Source organism: Talpa occidentalis, unplaced genomic scaffold, assembly GCF_014898055.3.
Source record: "Talpa occidentalis isolate TD23 unplaced genomic scaffold, MPIMG_talOcc4v2.1 talOcc4.8, whole genome shotgun sequence".
Taxonomy (NCBI): domain Eukaryota; kingdom Metazoa; phylum Chordata; class Mammalia; order Eulipotyphla; family Talpidae; genus Talpa; species Talpa occidentalis.
The window spans coordinates 76,560,555-76,582,595 of record NW_023605194.1 but is presented as its reverse complement, the minus strand read 5'-3'; the positions used below and the strand labels follow the sequence as shown (position 1 = coordinate 76,582,595).

At 48.2% G+C, this 22,041-nt stretch overlaps 1 protein-coding gene across 1 annotated transcript; it reads left to right on the top strand.

Annotated features, from left to right (window-relative positions):
- Window positions 1–3,660: 3,660 nt before the first annotated feature.
- Window positions 3,661–21,946, top strand: RNPEP (arginyl aminopeptidase). Its single transcript, XM_037496488.2, has 11 exons — window positions 3,661–4,111; window positions 7,466–7,606; window positions 7,897–8,045; window positions 13,568–13,684; window positions 14,379–14,614; window positions 16,909–17,022; window positions 17,904–18,016; window positions 18,198–18,306; window positions 19,498–19,722; window positions 20,521–20,663; window positions 21,462–21,946. Exons 1-11 carry the CDS (start codon window positions 3,665–3,667, stop codon window positions 21,618–21,620), a joined length of 1,953 nt encoding a protein of 650 aa, XP_037352385.1. The 5' UTR covers window positions 3,661–3,664; the 3' UTR covers window positions 21,621–21,946.
- The last annotated feature ends 95 nt before the right edge of the window (window positions 21,947–22,041 follow it).

Here is a 22,041-nt window from a genome sequence, read left to right as displayed (position 1 = left end):
AATTCAGCTGGGTTTTATACATTGAGATGGTACCTTGTGATCTTGAACTCCCTTATAGTTCTAGGAGCTTTAGCTTCAACCTTTCTCCTTGTGTTCTTTCAGCCTAGAATTTATCTTTATCTAATTCACTCCTACAAACATTATGAATACATTGTATCATTGCTTTATACAATGTTTAAATTTATCCACTGGTTTGGTTCACCCTTCAATTTTGCATCCCATTCTTTGTGTTTATTTGTGTCAAAATATCAGCATTAACAGGTTTGGAAGAAGCTGATTCCAACCCCATGGAAGACTTTGAAGGATTCAAGACTTCAGTAAAAATCACTGCAAAATGTGGTAGAAATAGCGAGAAACAGAATTAGAAATGGAGCCTGAAGATGTGACTGAATTGCTGCAATTCGGGATAAGACTTGAATGGATCAGTTGCTTCTTGTGAATGTGCAAGAAAGCACTTCCTTGAGTTGCAATCTATTCCTGGTAAAGATGTGAACATTGAAAGAATTGAGAGTGTTACATAAACATAGTTGATAAAGCAGCAGCAGGTTTGAGAGGATTTACTCCTATTTTGAAACAACTTCTGTGAATCAAATACTATGAAACAGGGCCTCCCCTGTGGCGCAGCGGTTGAGCGCTGGGTTGCGAAGCTGCCCGCGGCCTCTGCGGCGCCAGTTCGATCCCCGGCTGCTCCCCGGCCACCGGAGGAGGGTCCCACATGGCTCGCAGACCTCTCCTGCCGCCCGCTGCTCCCCTCAGCAGTGTACTTCGGTCCTTCTGCCTGCTCTGCTCCCCGCTCTGGCTCTGGTGAATTCTCTCACCCTCCCGCTTCTGACTGTACCCAGTGCTTGTATAAACAAACAAACAAACAAATAAATAAATAAAAAAAAAAAAAAAAAAAAACATGCCTCTATAAAAAAAAAAAAAACAAAAAACCAAATACTATGAAACAGCATCACGTACTCCAGAGAAATCATTCATGAAAGGAAGAGTCAATCAATGCAGCAAATGGCATTGTTGTCTTATTTAAGGAAACTGGCACAGCCACCCCAGCCTTCAGCACCCACCAAGCATCCTGATCAGTCAGCAGCCAAAACTGGGGCCAGAACCTCTACCAGCAAAAAACAACACCCTAAAGGCTCAGATGAAAGTTAGCATTTTTCAGCAATATGGCATGTTAAAATTAAGTTATGTACTTTCTTTTTTTAGACAAGCTATTCACTCTTAATACGCCACTGTACAGTGTAAACACTACTTTTCAATGCACTGGGAAACCAAAAAAATTGTGACTTGCTTTACCACACTATTAGCTTTACTGTGGTGCTTTGGAACAGAACCTGCCGTATCTCTGAATAAATGGTGAATAAAGGTTGAAATCAACTTGGGAGAGAGGCAGGTTGTGGCCACAGTATCTCTGTTCTACAGAGAGGGCAGCCTTCCTGAATCTCTCTGCTGTGAGTAAGTTGTTACAATATCATCTAGAGGTAAATCAGACACCTTGGGAGTCCTCAGGGCAGCAGAGATTAGAACAGTGGGAATGAGGCTACTCATATTCCCAGGAAGGAGCAGACATCTTAACTCTAAAAATTTACCCTATAGCTAAGAATAATAGATTCTCTTCCTCCTTCAGTATTTAACTGGAAAGATAAGGCTGGGTGTTGCCTGTTGCCTTTGACTGCCATCCTGTTCTCCCCAATCATAACAGCACATGGGTTGTCATGACCTGTGTCCCTGCCTGTAAGCTAAAAATGTGAGCTTGACCATTAGCACGACAGGGACTATGCCAGACTTAGGAAAACTGTACCCTACAAAAACAATCCATTTATGGTTACACCAAAAAAAAAAAAGATGAAATACGTGGGAGTAAACTTAACAAAAGAGGTGAAAAAACTCTGAGACAGTCAAAGAAAATAACAGACTTATACAAAACAATGGAAAGATATCCCGTCTTCATGGATTGGAAGAATAAACTTGTTAAAATGGCCATTTGCCTAAAGCAATTTAAGATTCAATGCAACACCTTCTAGAATAACATAAAACACTAATATGACAACAAGATTTTTAGCAGAGCAGTGTAGTCACAAGAGAAAGGTCTGTGAAATGCCCATTCACAGATGAAAGGATAAAGAAATTGATGTATGTACACTCAATGGAATATTACTCAGCTGTTAAAAAGATGAAATAGTGCCTTTTGGGACAAAATGGAGGGACCTTGGGATGATTGTGCTAAGTGAAATAAGTCTGAAAACGAGAGACTTACTGATGGTTTCATTCATTTGCAGAATATAAATAACCAAAAAAAAAAAAACCTGACAAAATACAGCAGAGATAATTCTTAGACACTGAAAAAATATGCTGGTCACCAGAAGGGATGGGTGGGGCAAAGAGGATGGTGGACTGACTCTAGAGGATGAGCACACACAGAGGTGTGAAGTTGTATTCCCAACACTATAAAGTTATGTAAATGATTGACAAAACAGTACAATTTGAGAGAAAAAATACAATTGTATCCTCAATATCCAGTCTAACAGTTGGTGTATAATAGCTGTTCAACAAAAATATATTGCATCGGAGAAAGAATAATTTGAAGGTAGATTATTAAATATCTAATAAGTACCAAGCCCTGTGCTCAGTGTCAGAAAAATGGTTTTCTAAAATGTTTGTGTTTCATCAGGCAGTAAGTTGAAACCAAGAAAACTGACGTCAACCTTACATGGAATTTTAAAAATTGCCATAGCATTTCACAAGATAAAATGTTTTTAACACCAGCAAACACGTAATAGGATACTATTCTCAATTCCCTACATTGTCTTTTTTAAAAAAATTCTTTTCCTGGATAAAGAGCATCATGGACTGGCTCCTAGTCTCAGAGGAGCTAAGAAGAGAAAGTATAAAGTAGTAGAGGTGTTTCTAGCTCAATAAACTTTACAGTACAGGAAAGAAGATAAAACTGAAGCACTAAGGACAGTCAAGGGGAGGAGAAGGAAAGACAGGTATACCCGGAGCCCCTTGACCCGGTGTGGAATTATTTGCCGACTACCGAGCGTGCTCAGACCCAACACCTGACTGAATTCTCACAATGACCTCCTGAGAGAGAATCACTCCTGTTCCCCAGACGCAGAAAGAGACTTGAAATATTCACCTTCCTTGGGGGAGCTGTGCCCAAGGAGACGCACAGTCCTAAGAGCTGGTTGACAGCCGCGCTTGAGAACTCCCAAGCCAGGGCTCAACCCGCAACCACCTGACTGCCTGGAAGATCCAAACACTGGCACCGTCCGCAGAGAGGGGTGACATCGGACTACTGCAACATCTCGGAAGGATGAATTCGGGCACAAGTGGACCAGATTATTCCACCGTTCTCTCCCGCTCAAGGTCTCGAGGTAGCTGTAGACAGGCAGAGAAGCCGGGGATGGACAGACCCGGAGGGGGGCGTGGTCCTGCGCGGACCCCGGGGCGGGGCCTGCGCGGCGGGGCGGGGCCTGCGCGGCGGGGCGGGCCTGCGCGGCGCTCGGGGCGGGGCCTGCGCGGCGCTCGGGGCGGGGCCTGCGCGGCGCTCGGGGCGGGGCCTGCGCGTCGGGGCGGGGCCTGCGCGGCGCTCGGGGCGGGGCTTCCCCGGCGGGCGGGAGCCGGCCGGCGTTCCCCAGCCGGCAAACACAGGCGCCGGGCCATGGCGAGCGATGGGGCCTCCGCAGGCGGCCGCGCAATCCCGCGGCCGCTGCACTCCGCGCGGGCCGTGGACGTGGCCACGGCCTCCAGTTTCCGGAGTTTCGCGATGCTTCACATACACCTGGACTTGCGGATCCAGTTCGGGCCGCCCGGACCCAGCCCGGGGAGCCGGGGGCTGAGCGGCCAGGCGGTCCTGGAGCTGAGGTGCCTGCAGCCCGAGGGCGCCTCCGAGCTGCGGCTGGACTCGCACCCGTGCCTGGAGGTGACCGAGGCGGCGTGGCGGCGCCAGCTGCCGGGTGTGGAGGAGCCGCCGGCGGAGCCCGTGGCCTTCCGCACGGAGCCCTTCTCGCGCTACGGCCAGGCCCTGTGCCTGAGCCTTCCGCAGCCCTGCGCCGCCGGCCAGCGCTTCCAGCTGCTGCTCACCTACCGCGTCGGGGAGGGGCCCGGGGTGAGTGAGCCCCCGCCCGGCCTGGCCCCGCGCCCCCGACCCTCCCGCTCAACCTTCCGGCCCCGAGCGGGCTCCTGCGCCCGCACTTCCTCCACGCCCCGAGGAGGGAGAGGAAGAGGTTCCCGAGGCTCTGCTGGAGGGTCGGAGCTCCCGCTGTGCACACCCCCTGCCCGCCCACCTTTTTTCCCTCCCTGGCTGCCCTGGATTTCCTCTTCTGGCTTCTCACCCCTTCAGCCCGCGTGCTGTGCACCTTCTTCCTTCCCCTGCCCTCCTGGCCTTGCAGTGGCGGGGCCAGGTCACCGCCGCTTCCCGGTCCCCACGCGGCTCTCCGTTGCGTTTCTGCCGGAGGAGGTAACCTTATCCTGGGCGGCCTCTTGGATAACGAACTAGTCATGCATGGAACTTAAAGCTGTCACGGGCTTTGGGGCCGCGGTCCCCGACCATTAGCTACTTAGTTTTTGCTTTCTGGTGGCCCTGAACAAGGCCGGTAATTAGCCCGGTTGCTGACTCAGTTCTTCGTTGTAGGTGCCCTAATAGTGCCACAGGCTGCAATAGCTGTGAAACTCAGATGATTATTTTTGATTCTTTGCTTGAAGTCCTGGATTTGATTAACAAAAGAATTTGAATAAGGTGATAATGGAATTAGGGTATACTGAACTTTATAATAACTTGGCCATCTCCTTGTTGATTGACTCTCAAATTTTAAATGTTCATCGGGGGACAACTATTAGGAAATATTTTAGGGGAAAATATCAGCAAATATCAAAATTGAGGGAAGCAGAAGTAAGATAGAAGGTTATGTGGCCTACGTTTGTCGGAGTCAGCAGATCCTCTGGAGGCCTTGGGCTGTGGTTGCTAGTGATTTCTCAGATGGGGTGAGGTACAGGTTTCACCATGGATTGCAAATCTCCAAGCTTGGTTATCTCAAGCTTGGTTATCTGACTAGCAGTTCCCTTCTGCTCTTGGGACTGGCTCAAAGGGCAGTTCTGTTCCCATCTTTCACCAATGGGGGAATAAATGAACCTTATAGAACTTTAAGAAATGCAATTCCAAAGCAATGCAAAATTGGCCTGGGGAAAAACCCAAAACCTTCTGGAGATACTGTCACATCTGTCATGTGTTTGGTTGTTAGACTCTGGTTCCCCCTTTTTAGCAGGAATTCGAAATAAAACAGGATAACAGGGAAAAAATAAGCCTCCCTGAATTCAATCTCAGCTTAAACAGCAAAACTAACTGACTTTCATTGCAGACATAATGGCAGAGCTGCTTCTTTGGTGGGGCTTTACGGAGAATAGCCCTTTGCACTTTGAAGGCCTATGTTGATGGCACTTGTATATATATATTCCTTCTTCTCATTGCCTCCACTCCAGTGAGACCGCTTACCTTAATCATTGCTGGGATCAGCTTTCCCCGGACTTTTGACTCTTTCTATAATGTATGTATTGCCAGGCTCTTTCATTTATTTTCTTCATGTTATCAAAACAAACAAACAAAAATCCTCCTTGAACAATTAGTCATTTCAGCTTTCTAATCTTATTGTTTAAGAACTACATTTCAGGGCCTTCCTGGACCCACAAGGGGTTAAGTCTCAGCACTGTGAAGCTATGGGCAGCCACTGCAGCACCAGTTTGATCCCCAGCCAGAGAGCTGACCCACATGGCTCAGCAGACCTCTCCTGTCTCCCCGGCTGCTCCCTTCAGCAGTGTATTTCAGTGGATCTGCCTGTCTGCTCTCCAGTCTGTCTCTGGTGAATCCTCCTCCCCCTGTACCTCTGGCTTATACCCCAGCTCTTGTATGCATAAATAAAAATAAATCTTAAAAAAAGAAATCCCTAAGATTATCACTGCTATAGCTAGTGATTCCTCTGATGGATCTGATCAGTAGTAAGATGGGTCAGACATTAGTCTATGCTTGACAGGAGTTAAATGAGTTATCTTTATGTAAGTGCCTAATACAGTGCCTGATACTTAGTGAATACTTGATATTAGCTTGTTCAATTTTTTTCATTAACAGGACTTATTTTTAAGAAATGCTTTACATTAAAAGAAGAATCTAGCAGATAGTACAAAGTTTCCATACACTCTATTCCTATAAGTATGATGCATTTATTACAACCAATGACCCAGTGTTGATACATTATTATAAAAGTCCACAGCTTTTTCGTATTTCCTTAGTTTTCCTATAATGTTTTCCCATGCCAGGATCCCATCCAGAATACTGCAGTATATTTAGCTCTCTTATATCCTTACTCTCCTCCTGGCTATGAAAAACTTGCCATGTTTTGATGAACTTGACAGTTTTAAGTAGGCTGTCCCTTTATTGGAATCTTGTTTTCTCACGATCATGGATTTTCAAAATAGACATTTTAATGAGCAGTTTTAGCAAAATTGAGTGGAAATTCACAGAAATAAATGCCATTTTCATTCCATCATATTGAGGGTACATTATCAACATGATTTATGACTGTTATTGACCTTGGTCACTGTGAAGTTACTCTTTCCCCCTCTTTCCATCTGTGCTGTATTTTTTGGAAGGGAACTCCAAATTAAAATTTTTCACACATATATACTTATGAGCTCAAACCAAGAAAGCCCAACGGCTTCCCAGTATGGCTTCCTTATGCTTTTTAAAAATAGGTCTCGTATCCCTGTGTTCAAGGCCCTTTGTTACTCGTGCCAGCCATGCTCACACCTCTTGTCCTGAAACCTGCCACTTCCCAGAGCGTGCCTCCTCCATGCCTGTCCTCCTGCCCGCCTCTCTCAGAATGTCTTCTCCCTTCCAGCTAAGTCCTGTTCACCTCTGAAGCCCCAAACAGAAAGTTTTGCTTCCCTGTGAAAATTTCCTGGACTCATCCAACCCTTCACTGAATTCTAATATGGCATTTGGTGCAGACATATCCTCCTTCCCTTTGCTTGGTTAAGAACCATAGCCAAATGCCTACTCTGTTAAATACATTTATTCTAAAAATCTACAATTTAGAAGTGGAAACATTTGTTACTCATGGTCTCCTTCCGGAAGTTCTGCTTTTCTGTTGTTTAATACCAGTTCAAATACAGCTGCTTCTGTACTTGTTTGTTGATGAGGAGACAGACACAGAGGAGGAAGACACAATGATAGGGTCAGAGGCTAGGTCTGTGACCCTTGGTATACAGTGAGGAATGGACCCTTTGTGGTGTTTCCGCTCTGTGAAGAGGACATCATACACAGTAAGAGAATTTCCCAGTCAGAGCCAAACTGGCTGACAAAAAGATGGTGAAGCTTACCTAAAATTCTCCCAGGCTAACCAGCTCCTTTTCTCTGGCAACACTGAGTTCATGCAGGGGCTGTCAGTTCTGAAATGTTCTGTTCTCTTAGGTTTGCTGGTTGACTCCTGAGCAGACAGCAGGAAAGAAGAAGCCCTTTGTCTATACCCAAGGTCAGGCTGTCCTAAATCGGGCCTTCTTCCCTTGCTTTGACACTCCTGCAGTGAAATGCAAATATTCCGCTCTTATTGAGGTAAGAGGTCTCAGGTTAAGCGTACCTATGCTGGGAATTGAAAATATAATTTCAGATCTAAGGTCATATTTCATTTGGTGAATTATTACATTCACCCAGAAAAATTTCCCCACTTAACAGAAATCTTACGTGTGCTAAATTCCATGAGATTAGCACAAGTTTAATTTCTTAAAACTTCTGTATGCTTCAAGAAGCACTCTAGCTCTGCACAGGTTGCTGCTTGTGCTGTTCTTCAAGCTCATCGAAGGGGGCCCTCCAGGTAACCTCTTTTAAGCATTCTCTATTGTCAGGTCCCAGATGGCTTCACAGCTGTGATGAGTGCTGACACCTGGCAGAAGAGAGGCCCAAATAAGTTCTTCTTCCATATGCATCAGCCCATCCCCGCCTATCTGATAGCTTTGGCCGTCGGAGACCTGGTTTCAGCTGAAGTTGGACCCAGGTAGGAGACCAAGACACCAAAGGCAAGGTTGGCTTGACCTCTGAAGTCAGGAGGCCTTGGACCAGTAGACCTGCTGGAGTGGTTCTCTGAGTCTAGGGTCTTTCTGCAGCAAGAAGCATGCAGTGTACATACAGATTATTTATGCATACAAGAGCTGGGGTACAGGCCAGCAGTGGGGGTGGTGGTGGTGAGAGGACTCACCAGAGACAGTGGGGAATAGAACAGGCAGACTGACTGAAATGTACTGCTGAGGGGAGCAGGGGGTGAGACAGGAGAGGTCTGCTGTGCCATGTGGATCATCTCCCTGGCTGGGGATCGAACTCGTGCTGCAGTGGCTGATGATAGCTTCATAGTGCTGATGCTTAACCCTTGAGCCACCAGGGAGTCCCTTCCCTTCCATTTCTTTCTCCCTCTCTCCATCCCTCCAGTCTAATCCTGCTGTTTGGAATGAGATCATCAGCCGTTGCTGCCGTGGGCTACCTTGCAGAGTGAGGTTGGAGCTTAGGCAGCAATTTTAGGAGATTGTATGTTTAAGTTCCAGATTCCCTTTTAACAACTATATTTGCTTTTTTAATCTTTGTACCACACCTCCCCATTTTCTTTAGTTCTTACTTCCTAGAAATAAATAACTTTGATTTCATTGTTTCCCTCTAGAAAGGAGATTGGAAACTCCTTCTTCGTCTGCACCAGATGCATAAACCTGAAACTCCATGAATTTCCATGGACTTAGTCAAGATAAATAATGATTTTGGAATGTTTTATGAGGAAAGAAATTTGAGCAGGCATATAGGTTTTTCCTGGCTGCCATGTTATCTGCCAGTATAGCTTTATCCTGATGTGAGAGGATCAAAGGTTGGACAGAGCCACTTTTCCTGCCTCCTTTACTGTTCTTTATCTCTGGCCCTGCTCTCAGTTCCTGCTGATGGTGGTATCCTTGACAGGATTACTTACAGACCTCAGACTTCAGCTGAGCTCTGTAGCTTTGCCGGAATGATGAGCCTAAGTTTCTGGGTTTCAGAAGGAATGATAGATGGGATTCCATTCCAGCTCCCACACTCAAGCAATACCAGTCTTGAAAGACAGGATGAAGGGCTGTCTTCCCGACAGTTGGGTAGAAGATAGCCAAAGACATGTTTGCTAGGCAGTTGACAGGAAAATATATAATTAAGGGGTGCCATTTTGGAGAAATCACTGTTACTAAACTTCTGTAGGTACTAGTATTAAGTATTAATAGGAAATAAGACAACAGTATATTCTAAACACACTGGATAATTATAATTTTTGTGGAACCCTTTGTGATAAAACAGCAACATATCAAGCCATGGGACAGAACCATTAGTTGATGCTGATCATAGCCCTGCCCCATTAGGAGGGCAATTCTTACCTCTTGGGTCACATCTTAGGGGCTTATGAGTCTGGGGAGAGGTGTGATGGAAATAAGAGTGTAATGGATCCATCCCAGTCCTTCCTTTTATGAATTAGCTCTTCTAAGTCTTACATACATGCAGTGAGGAAATATAAAAATCCTCCTCAAACAATGAGTCATTTCAGCTTTCTAATCTTTTTATTTAAGAAATACATTTCAGGGCCTCCCTTGATCCACAAGGGGTTAAGTCTCAGCACTATGAAACTATGGGCAGCCACTGCAGCACGAGTTCGATCCCCAGCCAAGGAGCTGACCCACATGGCGCAGCAGACCTCTCCTGTCTCACCAGCTGCTCCCCTCAGCAGTGTTTTTTGCAGATAAGCAAATGGAGGCTTTGGTGAAATGGCTTGTACAGAGTCACACAGTTGGCGAAACTGGAATTCAAATCCAGGTGTTTCTGTTGTAGATTGAGTGCTCTTTGCACTTGTCTCCCTGCGATAAGATCCAGCCTCACTGAGAATGTCTTAGCTTTGTTAGACAGAAACATGTCCCATTGGAAATATCTTGGCTGTCCCCTGGCTAGCTTAAGCTTCTTCTAGGTGTAGTGAGCTGAGGTTTCATGGGCTAAAGGGTGACTAATTGCAATATCCAAGCTGGTGATGCAGAAGATCACAAAGGAATTCCTTAAGAACAGAGCTCTAGGTCTAGGTCCTGTTTTTTTGTCAGCCTAGCTTCCTGTTTGGGTAACCATTTTCTCTCTGTGGATGATCTGGCCGCACTTGTAAGGGTTGAGGTAGCTTAAGAGTTTCCAGACTGTCTTCCACTCAGGGACCCTTTTTACCCTCAGCCACCCACACTCACAGCCACACTCTAGAATCCAGGACCTAAATACAGACATTATGTCAACTGAACCATATCAGACATTTTAAACACCTTGACCTTATTTGTCCTCTGTACCCTACTTGCCTTCTGGCTCTCTGGCAGCCTCCCTCCCACTGTACTCCACTACATCTGTTCCTCAAGCTCAGGGAGGCCTCCCCTTTGTCCAGCCAGGCAGCCTGGCCAGCTTCCTCTCCCTGGCCCAGGTGGCTAATCTCCCTCTATATCCCAAGTCCCTTGCTGGTGTCGGGACTCTGTGTCCCAGCCCTGGATCCAACTACTCCCTTCCTCTACCTCTATACCTGGGTGTTGGCAGACAGCGAAAATGATGGCCCACTGATACCACTACACACTTCGGGTTTCTTGGTGAAAAGTTGAAATGAAAGAAAAATTGAAATAGACATTTATGTCATTTTCAAGAAAAATACAGCAAATGTAGTCTTCAGCTACAGGGATGCTTTCGATCTGCTCATCTCTCCACTTACTCCTTAAACTCTCCTAAGACTCTGCCCTTCTGATTTTCTTATTCAAGTATGTGCCAAGCAGACAGATGATCTTATCTCCTGCTTTACCAAGAATATGTAATCTCTCTTAGGACATCAGCTTCTGTCCTCCACTTCACAAGCCATCTTCACCTGCCTCCATCCTTCCCTGTCTCCCTCTGGATGTTATAAGGGGCCCTTCCTTCTGTTTTAAGCCAAATTTTATCTAAGCCACTGATTTGACATCGACTCCTCTGTCTTCAGGTTGCCAGCCCCCACCTCAGTCAGCTCTTTCCTTAAACATGTTCCCTCCTCTGGAAGGTTCAAAATAAAGGAAAAGGCAAATTCAATCCAAAAAACTCACTGAGTCCAGGGCGGAGGCCCTGGTAGTACAGGGGTTAAAGTCTCAGCACTATTAAGCAATTGCCAGCCACTGCGGCCTGAGTTTGATCCCCGGCCAGGGAGATAACCCACATGGCTCAGCAGACCTCTCCTGTCTCCCCGCTACTCCCCTCAACAGTGTATTTCAGTAGATCTGCCTGTTCTGCTCCCCACTCTTGCTGGTGAATCCTCTCCCTGCCCCCCACACCTCTGGCCTACACCCCAGCTCTTGCATGCATGCATAAATAAAATAAATCTTTAAAAACAAACAAAAACTCAGTCCATATTCCTGTCCAGCACCCCTATCCCCTTTCTGCTCCCCTTCTGAGTCCAGTTTCTTTGAAGAGGAGTGTATATACCCCAGCTCCCCACATACCCGCTGGAACCCTGGAGCTCCTGGAGTAAGAGGCTGTTGGCCTCAGTGGGATGTGACATGGGATACTTTCTGGTCCTTACTGTTCTGCTGCATGTCACCTACTCTGTTCACCCCCCTCTCTGGCCTCTCCTGGTTCTGGGGCCTCCTGGGTGATCAGACTGGTCTGCATTCTAGACCCTTCTCTGCCCAGGGCTTCCTGTGTTGATGTTCCCCAGGGGTCTGTCCTTGGCCAGTTCTTCCTACTACTGTGCTCTTCCTGGGCAAGTTACTCATCTCTGTGATTTAACCTGTTCTTTGGTCCTGAGTTAGAGTGATCTCTCTCCAGAACTCAGTCAGTACCATCCCCTGTGGGCTTCAGTGCTCCTGGGCCTCTCAGGGTGCTGGTGTGTCATGAGGCATGGGAGGCCATGGTGACCCGCTCCTCCCGCCTCTCCAGCCCTGCTGCCACCCCCGGTTTGCTGTTGAATGCCCGGTTGTCCCAGGCTCTTGCCTTCCTCGTCGCATGTGCCCCTCCCACTGCTCAGCTTGGGTTTGCTCCTGGGGAGCACTGGCCACTGCCGTCCTCATCCCTTTCTTGCTGGAGCCACTCCTGAGGTTCTGCAGGCACAGAAAGGCAGCTTCCCTCCTCCTGACCTTGGGCCTGTCGCTTTGTCATCGCTCGCTCGATTCTGAGTGTCCATGTGGGAGATGGTTCCACGGAGCAGCCAGGGGCACCTGCGGGCCACAGCCTGGGCTGCAGGCCCCTTGGGCTCTGGGGTTGGCTCATCCTGGAAATCAGTGACTGGCCTTGGGCTAATCACTTCCCTGCCAGTCTTCACGCTCCATCAGGCTGGGTTTTCACATTTGTTTCCTCCTCTTTTGTTATGAAAATTTCCTACAGAAAATGGAAAGAAGGATGCAGTGGGCACATACCTATATGCCCAGCCACTGCCTTGTGGTTTTTACTGATGTGTAAACTTGTTTTATTTTTTGCTAGACCATTTAAAAGTAGGGCCTCCCTGGTGGCGCAAGGGGTTAAGCACCACACTATGAAGCAATTCACAGCCTCTGCAGCACGAGTTCGATCCCCGGCCGGCCAGGGGGCAACCCACATGGCGCAGCAGACCTCTCCTGTCTTGCCCGCTGCTCCCCTCAGCAGTGTATTTCACTCAGTCTGCCTGTTCTGTTCCCCACTCTGTCTCTGGTGAATCGTCTCAACCCCCACAACTCTGGCCTGTACCCCAGCTCTTGTATGCATAAATAAATAAATCTTAAAAAAAAAAAAAAAAAGTAAACCAGTATACCTCTCCTGAGAATAAAGAGATTCCCCCTTAATAACCACAATAGCATTATTGCACCCAAGACAAGAAATGGTTTCCTTTCACTATTCATAGGTTTACCTCCTAGGTTTCTTTCAGTTTCAAAGATCCTATTGCAAGAATTGTTTCTGCTTCTTTCCTGAACAGGGATGGCCTTTATTTTATTTTTAAAGATTTATTTATTTATGCATACAAGAACTGGGGTACAGGCCAGAGGTAGGGGAGGGTGAGAGAATCCACCAGAGACAGAGTGGGGAGCAGAACAGGCAGATTGACTGAAATATACTGCTGAAGGGAGCAGCAGGCAAGTCAGGAGAGGTTTGCTGCACCATGTGGTTTTCTCCCTGGCCAGCCGGGGATCGAACTTGTGCTGCAATAGCTTCAGAGAGCTTCATAGTGCTGCAACTTAACCCCTTGCGCCACCAGGGAGGCTCCTGTGTGAAGGGCCTTTATGTGCTCTTGTTTTCACCCCTTGTTTTACAGGCGAGGAAGCTGAGACCCAGCGAGATTAAATAATTTTTGCAAGGTTGCATTCAGTGTGAGAATCAGAAATGATAGCGTTGAGGCTTGGAGCCCATAGCCTGGGGGTACCCCCCCCCCAGGTTGCTGGGTTCTTATTTCTTCACTTGGCTCAAATATGAGGCCGAAGCCAATTTTCTATGGAAAATATGGTGCTTTAGGATCAAGTCACCACAAGGGCTCCTAAGCCCCACTCTGCTTCTCTGTGCCCTCGTCTCTAGGAGCCGGGTGTGGGCCGAGCCCTGCCTGATCGAGGATGCCAAGAAGGAATATGACGGGGTAATAGAAGAATTTTTGGCAACCGGAGAGAAACTTTTTGGACCCTACGTCTGGGGAAGGTGTGGTATCACGTTGACTTTTACATCTTCTGTTCAGCACAGTCCCTGATTTCCCTTCTGTCCCTCTGGCTCTGCTTCTCTTCCACTGGTTTCCTGGAGCTGTTTCCCCAGCTGTTTCCCTGAAAGAGAGAGGAGGAAGAAGTAGAAGGGAGAAGCCAGGCCTTGTCCCTGTCCCTTGCCACCGAGGAGGGACCTGAGAGGTGTCTGGAAGTGGTAAAATGAGCCTTGAAGTGACTGAGCTGGAGTGCGGGACCCTGTTCGGAACCCCTGGGGATCCTTCCCAGCTGCTGCAGTAGCCCCACACTCCTGTTTTCCCATTAAGTCTTCAGACTTACACCCTCAGATGAAAGGCCCCACTTTAGTCTTTGTGGCCCTGGGTTGGCCACAGAATCTGATTGCGCTGATGACATGCCCATCCCATGCTTGCAAGGAGACTGGAAGGTGCAGGTTTTGGAGAGCTGTTAAAAATGAGAATTCACAAAGAGCAAATACCACCTGGGAGAGGGAAGTCCTAGACTTGGCACTTGGCAGAGGGAAGCCACTTGGCAGGAGGACGGAGGAGCCTGTGCGACATTATCAGTGCTGGGCCCGGGGCCATATGCAGCCTGCTCCGTGGCTGTGCCTGTCAAGGCTAGGAAGGAGGCTGGGAGTCATCGCGGGAAGGGGCCTCCCTGACCGTCCACTTTCTTGGCAGGTATGACCTGCTCTTCATGCCACCGTCCTTTCCATTTGGAGGAATGGAGAACCCTTGTCTGACCTTTGTCACCCCCTGCCTGCTAGCAGGGGACCGCTCCTTGGCTGATGTCATCATCCATGAAATCTCCCACAGTTGGTTTGGGAACCTGGTCACCAATGCCAACTGGGGTGAGTTCTGGCTCAATGAAGGCTTCACCATGTATGCCCAGAGGAGGATCGCCACCGTCCTCTATGGTAAGCCAACTCTCAGGTGCCCATCCCTGTAGGGACCCAGCACCCACCCCTCCCCTGTGAAGCCAGTTGTGATCTTCTTTTGAGGTTGTGTTTTTTTTATTTATGCATAGAAGAACTGGGGTGTAGGCCAGAGGTGAGGGGGGTGAAAGGATTCACCAGAGACAGAGTGGGGAGCAGAACAGGCGATCTACCGAAACACACTGCTGAGGGGAGCAGTGGGGAGACAGGAGAGGTCTGCTGTGCCATGTGGGTCACCTCCCTGGCCTGGGATCAAACTCGTGCTGTAGTGGTGGGCGATAGCTTCATAGTGCTGAGACTAACCCTTGCACCTCCAGGGGGGCCTTCCTTTTGAGGTTTGGGGACATGTGTGGGTTGAATGGAAGAGATAGTGCAGGAAGTCCTAGAAAAATGTTATTTTTAAGTAAATGATTTCATGACATGTTGCTAACTCAGTCGGGGGAGGGGTGAGGGTGAAGGAATCTCAAAAACTATATGTGGACTGAATGAACTAATAGATGGATTAGCAGTGAACAGGCCCCTTTCTATAACCTCTGATCTCCCTAAGGCCAGGCCTAAGTGCTGGGTGAGCTTGTCCATGGTTGTTTACCCAGATAGCTGGTTAATTTTAGGAAGGAACTATAAGATCATTCTAATCATTACCTTCTATCAATGATTGTCTAATCATTCTATTGATCTTCTATCTAATCGTTACCTGAAAATCATCTTTGTATTAGGAACCTAGGTATTAGACCTAGGTTATAATACCATCTAGGTATTAGACCTCTTTCAATGATTTTACAGTAACTTTATGGAAAGAGATGTTATTTCCGTTTTATTTATGAGTTTACTGTGACTCAGGCAACTTAAGAACTATGCCTGAACCACTTTGCAGATAAGGGCAGAACCTCAAATTGAGCCCTGATGCATTTTTAAAATACTTCTGAGCACTGTCTTGTTATTAAAAGTCTACTGTATATCAGGTGCTTTAAAAATATAGGCTTTTCTATTTTTATTATATTACTGACCTAAATCTATTTTGCATATATGAAAAAGCACACAAAAACATTTATCGATAATCTCACTGTTCACAATTAATCCATGTATGTCCTTTCAAACTTTTTTTCTATTTATGCAAATCATCAGACTATATCTAGTTTTACGATTGCTTTTCTCTCTTAATTTAGTGCAGTTAAATGTTTTCCCAAATCACTACATTTTCTTCTACAGAGTCACAGTGAGGGCATTTCATAATATATTCCTTCAAACTCTAGTTATTAAATAGGTTGTTTTCAATTTTCCAATGAAATAATATTTTGACAAACATCTTTATATAAAAATGTTAATACATAGTTCAGATTATTTCAATAAGGAAATATAATTTCTGGATCTGAACGTTTTAAAGGCTTCTTAACACAAATTATCCATTGCCTCCCAGAAAGTTTGTGCAAATTTACACTTTTGTCCAGAATATAGAAAAAGCCTGTTTGTGAATGTCTGTATCAGCCACTAAGAACTGTGCAAGCAAATGTTATTATCCCGCTGCACAGATGAGGCGACTAAGGCTGAGAGGTCAGTCCTTGTCCAGAGTGAGAACATGTAATGGTGGCAGTGCTGGCTGGTTCAGAAACTGGGTGCCCCTGCCCCTCTTCCTCCACGCCGACCCCCACCACCGACCTTTGCCTTAGCCATTTTTAGAGCCAGAAGATTTAGAGACCCTGAGACAGTTTTTGGTTGACAGTTTCTCTTGACTGACAGGAATAAATAAAAACATTCTGTTTTCATAGAAGATCAAATTCACCAGAGACAGAGTGGGGAGCACAACAGGCAGATCTACTGAAATACACTGCTGAAGGGAGCAGCAGGGAGACAGGAGAGGTCTGCTGCACCATGTGGGTCAGCTCCATGGCCAGGGATTGAACTCAGGCCTCAGTGGCTGGCAATAGCTTGATAGTGCTGAGACTTTAACCCCAGCAGCACCAGGGAGGCCCTGTTTAAAAAAAATAAAACTGCAATTGGCAGAGGAAGAGATGTGATTCCTGGAGTCTTTGTGTTTGGGGGAGACAGACAACCTGAGTGGGACCAAGTCCTTTCTGACCCAGAGCAAGGGGTGGGGGGGAGCTGGCGCTGAGCCAGGGTCTCCATCAGTGACCCTTTTACCTCTGGTTCCCAAAAGGGTGATGGGTTTAGCGTCAGGCAACAGTCGTGACCAGAAGGGGGCAGCACAGCATCTTCTGTCAGGAAAATACATCCTGGGATGTAGTGACAAGTTCCAGCCTTTGCTTTCTTTTGCCCAGGAGCTGCTTACACCTGCCTGGAAGCTGCCACCGGGCGGGCTCTGCTTCGGCAGCACATGGACATCACTGGCGAGGACCACCCACTCAACAAGCTCCGGGTGAAGATCGAACCAGGTCCAGAAGGCCTCTCTGTCTGACTCTCTCCCCTAAATTGGCTCGGGCCCCAGCTTACTTTGAGCTTCATGTTGATGAGGGCACACTTAACTCTCACGGGAGGGAGGAGCCCTCCTGAGCTCCTTGGAGCTGCCCCCTCCTATAGGCCATTCCAGCCAGTTAGGGGGTCATTCTGGTTCCCTGCAGCTGTTAATGACTTTCTCACTGCTTTGCATTTATACAGGTCCATTTCATTTTACAAGGCTCTTTGCCAACCCTTTCCTATCATCAAGTCAGCCCTATGAGTTTTGTATAGCCAGTGTTAGCCTTATTTTACAGAGGACGTGATTGAGCACCAAACAAGTTAAGTGACTTGTCCAAGGTTGTGTATTTTCACTTGCTAACATTTTTCTTTAATTCCATGTATGACTAATCTAAAACCTTTCTGTGCAATTGACGTTCACATTCCTTGATGCTATTGACTATGAAAATGAACTACTTGTCGACTGGTAATTAATTAATTTTAGTCTAGAACATTCATTGTTCTGAGAACAGGTGGTGACCAATAGGTCTGGAAAAGGCACTGAGCCCCGTGCTCAATCCTAAAAGTTGATGGAACCCACCCAAGCAAAGAAATGCCAAGAATAAGGAAACTTGCCAGTTTCCTGAGAAGGCTGTGCTCTCTGTCCTCTTAGTCAGTCTACAGCTAATGGCCCTTTAGGACCTCCTTTGAAATGGCTAGGGAGAGGCCAAGGTGGATCTGGAAGTATTCCTGGCCTTGCTTCCTTGGAGAAGCTGAATTCTGACTCTTCCATAATTATTGTTTGAATTTGAGCTGGAGAGGCCCGGTGAGGGTGAGAGTTTCCACATGTTCAACTTGTGTCTGCTTTCTCCTCCGCCAGGTGTTGACCCAGACGATACCTACAATGAAACCCCCTACGAGAAAGGCTTCTGCTTTGTGTCATACCTGGCCCACTTAGTGGGCGATCAGAATCAGTTTGACAATTTTCTCAAGGTATAGTCACCTAAGAGATAAGGGGAGAAAGGAGAGGAAAAGATAAAGCATTTGGGCCAGAGTGCAAGGGCAGAGGCAGGGGGTGAAAGAGATACAGGTCGGGTTGGAGGAGGGACTGAGCAGGAGAGGCAGCCCCCACCCCGGGATGCAGAGTAACTGAAGAGTACCTCCCTTCTCACAGGCCTATGTTGATGAATTTAAATTCCAAAGTATCTTAGCGGATGACTTTCTGGAATTCTACTTGGAATATTTCCCTGAGCTGAAGAAAAGGAAAGTAGATTCCATTCCAGGTGAGCAAGAGGAACTGGTCCCCAGGCTTCTAGGTAGTAGCAGGGGGTCCTGTCTAATTTACATTTGGAAACAGTATGGTGGGGCTGGGGCACAGTCAGTGTTACCTAGTAAGTGGCCTTTTGGGGAGCAGTCCAGGGTCCCAGACTTTTTTCCATAGGAATGACTTCTCAACGCCTCCTCCCAGCCTCGTTTTCTCCAGCCCCTTGCTTCACCCCCTGGTTCTCCTGGTGCCTAGGGGTGCGTAGTCCGACCTTACTTTGCTTAGGGCTCCCATTGCCAAGCTAAGACTCTCGGCTCATGCCAGAGAATGTGGAGCTACCGTGTGCTATTCTGAGTGATGGCTGTGGCCCTAGTTTTGGCTTGGGAGGTCCCAAGATCAACCTCAAAACCTGTTTACGAGGAGAGAGGATCCTGTCTGTTCTCTGGGAACTCGCTTCCTAAGAGAGAGTGAGAACATCCTTTGTGGGTGAAACAGCCCACTGGACATACCCCACTTCTGGCGGCGAGTTCCGAGGCACCCCACCAATGTCCTGGTACAGCCAGCCCCCTGGCAGCTGGGATTGGTCAGGCCTTGAAGCATCTGCTCCTGGTTGGAGGAATTTCAAGGTCATGAGACTCCGTGGCAAATGACAGTTAATGATTATGGGGCTTACTGTGTGCCAGGCAGCATGCTAAGCTCTTCATGTGCATTTATTTACTTAGTCCTCACAAATGCCAACTATGGCAGGGCCTGTCACCCCCATTTTACAGATGAAACTGGGAGGCAGAGAGGTGAAGTCACCTGCCATGACCTCTCCTAGCTAATGGCAGAGCTGGGCTAGGAGCCCACGCAGCCTGGTCCAGGAGCCCAGGTACTTAGGCACTGGGCTGTCCAGTCCCCTGGAGGAGAATGTGAACTTGGAGGAAACTAGAAAGGATTACCCCTTGGCTCTGACAGCAGCGTGTTCATTTGGAGCAAAAACCCACTTCATGGTAGAAACAACAACAGTGGTTTGGTATAACGACAATAGTCCCGACGGGGTGGCTGGGACCTGCTGGCATAGTAGTCATGGGAACTTGGTAGTAAATACTGGAGAGGCAGTTCGGGGTGGAGAGAGTCAGACAGGATCTTAAGGCCTCTGCGAATTGCTAGGGTGAATTGACTCTGATGCTGCCAGAGAATTGACTGGCTCTTTTCTCTTCCCAAACAGGTTTTGAGTTTGATCGATGGCTGAACACCCCTGGCTGGCCCCCCTATCTCCCTGACCTCTCCCCTGGGGATGCACTCATGACCCCGGCCAATGAGCTGGCCCAGCTGTGGGTGACCGAGGAGTTGGACATGAAAGCCATCAATGCCGTGGCCATCTCCACCTGGAAGACCTACCAGCTGATTTACTTCCTGGATAAGATCCTCCAGAAGTCCCCTCTTCCTCCCGGTAAGAAGCCAGGGTGATTGCTTCAACTAGGTGAGTCGAGGCTCCAGTGTGCTCAGCTTTTTATGGGGCCAGAGGAAGACTCAGAAAAAAAGTTGAGATGCTCGCCCAAGGCCACTTCCAGATGCAGGAGGGAGGGTACAGCTGGACACAGCCCTGCCAGGGAATGTGGCAGCGGATGTGTGCATGGCCCTGGGAGCTGCTGTTCTGTCCTCGCATCCTGTGGGCAGTTCTGCTAAGCCCCTTAATCTGGGAAGTTGCTTAATCCTCATAACTGCTCTGTGAAGTGACGTGACTCTAATCTCCAGGCAATGGGGACGAAACTTGAGGCACAAACAGGCAGCACAGCCAGTAAGTGGGGGGCTGGGCTTGGGCCTGCCAGGCCAGAGCTCTTAAAAGCTGGCTGCTCAGCCTGAGAGAATACTCACGAGGGGAGCTATTCAGAACAAAGTTGCAGTCAGGATGGCACTTTGAGGGCGGGAGGTAGCAGAAAATGTGGGGGAGGGCACTTCAGGCATCTCTCCAAGACTGTTTGGATGAGCTTGACCCAGGGGGATGATGGGACAAGGGGACAGTCGGTGGACGAGCCTTGGCAGCTAGAGTATGAGACTAGGGCATGACCACTTTAGAGTGTAAAGTGAGCAGGGTGAATGGGAGGTGGCGACCAGGGAACTCTGGGCTTTGGGAGGCCTGAAGGCAGACACGGCAGCTCTGAGAACCGGGCTCTCCTCTGCCTGGACCTGGGCCGCTGGCACATGGCTCTGCTGACAGGGTAGTTAATAACCCGTTCTTTTGGTCCAGGGAATGTGAAGAAACTGGGAGAGGCATACCCAAAGATCTCGAGCTCCCAGAATGCGGAGCTCCGGCTGCGATGGGGCCAAATCGTGCTCAAGAATGACCACCAGGAGGATTTCTGGAAAGTGAAGGCATTCCTGCAGAGCCAGGTGGGTGGCCCCCTTCACCCCGCCCCCCCCCACCTCTGCATGGGGCAGTCCCTCATCCTGTGGGCAGAGCCTCATCAGCTGCCTTTTCTGGAAAGGGAGGGTAAGAAGGCCCCTGAGGATCCCTCCAAGCTCCCTTGTTCTGTAGTGTGGCAGCTGGAGGCTTGTGGGTGGAAGGTGGCGGGGAGGAAGCCTGAAGGCCAGTGAGTTTTTGGCAGAGCAGCTTGTGAGGCCTGAGGGGAAAAAGCTGGTCAGAGCTAACCCAAAACTGGGAAGAAAGGTGAAGCATGTCTTGGGGAAAATGCACGTAGGAGAGAGGCCAGATACGTGACGAATAAGACAAGTTTCTCCTCCCTGGGTGCTCATTGCCCATTGGGAAGGACCAAGGGGCTTTTAGGGTGAACCTGTCCAATTGCAGAGCAGCCTGGGAGCTGGGCTGGGTATGCAGTGAAGCCTAGGTGCCCTGTATGCTTGTGGTGGGAACTGTGTGCCCACGGGGACGTGTTCTGAGGTCTCCAAAGGCTTCTGTAAGCCTCTGGATCTTAGGAAATTGTAGTGTGACTGGCTCACGTTGATGTGAACAGGACTTAGGGTTTGCTTTAACCTCACGTCCTTCCTTAGCCTTCTGTGCTGCTGCCATCCTATCTGCCATCCATCCTCACCTGCAGCTTTCTGAGTACAGTCCCGTGTGCTAAGCTCCTCAACCCTTCTCTTGGATGTAGACACCCCTGCGTTAGCGGGGTAAGTGTCTGGGGAACGGTGTGGGGCAGGCAACGTGGCCTGAGTGTGTGTGTCTTGCAGGGCAAACAGAAGTACACCCTCCCACTGTACCACGCCATGGTGGGGGGCAGCCAGGCAGCCCGGACCCTCGCCCAGGAAACCTTCGAGGCCACCGCAGCCCAGCTCCACAGCAACGTTGTCAACTACATACAACAGATCCTGGCGCCCAAGGGCAGCTAGAGGCTCTGGCGCCAGCTCTCCAGACTTTGCAGACTCTCAGAATCAGTGCCCCCAAATTCCAGACCTCCAATCAACTTTCCTAAAGTTCACATCCCCTTGGGATAATTGTCTTGGGGTCTCATTTCTCACCCTGCTGTCCTCAGGGAGGCTGGAGGCTTTGCTGGGGGGCCAGTCTCCTCCCTCCTCCTCTCTGGAGTCTTTGGGGAAGAGCAGAGGGGATGTTCTTTCTTCCTTTTTCCTTCCTTCTTTGTTGATTCTTGAAGTACTATGCAAAGGGCTGCCTCCTGGAAATTCTTTCTTTCAGGTTTAATGCTTATTTTAATAAATATTTTTAAGTGAAAAGTATTCGGTGGAGTTTGGGATTGGCTGTCACATTTCCTGTCCAGTTGTGTCTGCCATGTGCGTTTTCTGAGAAAAAGCC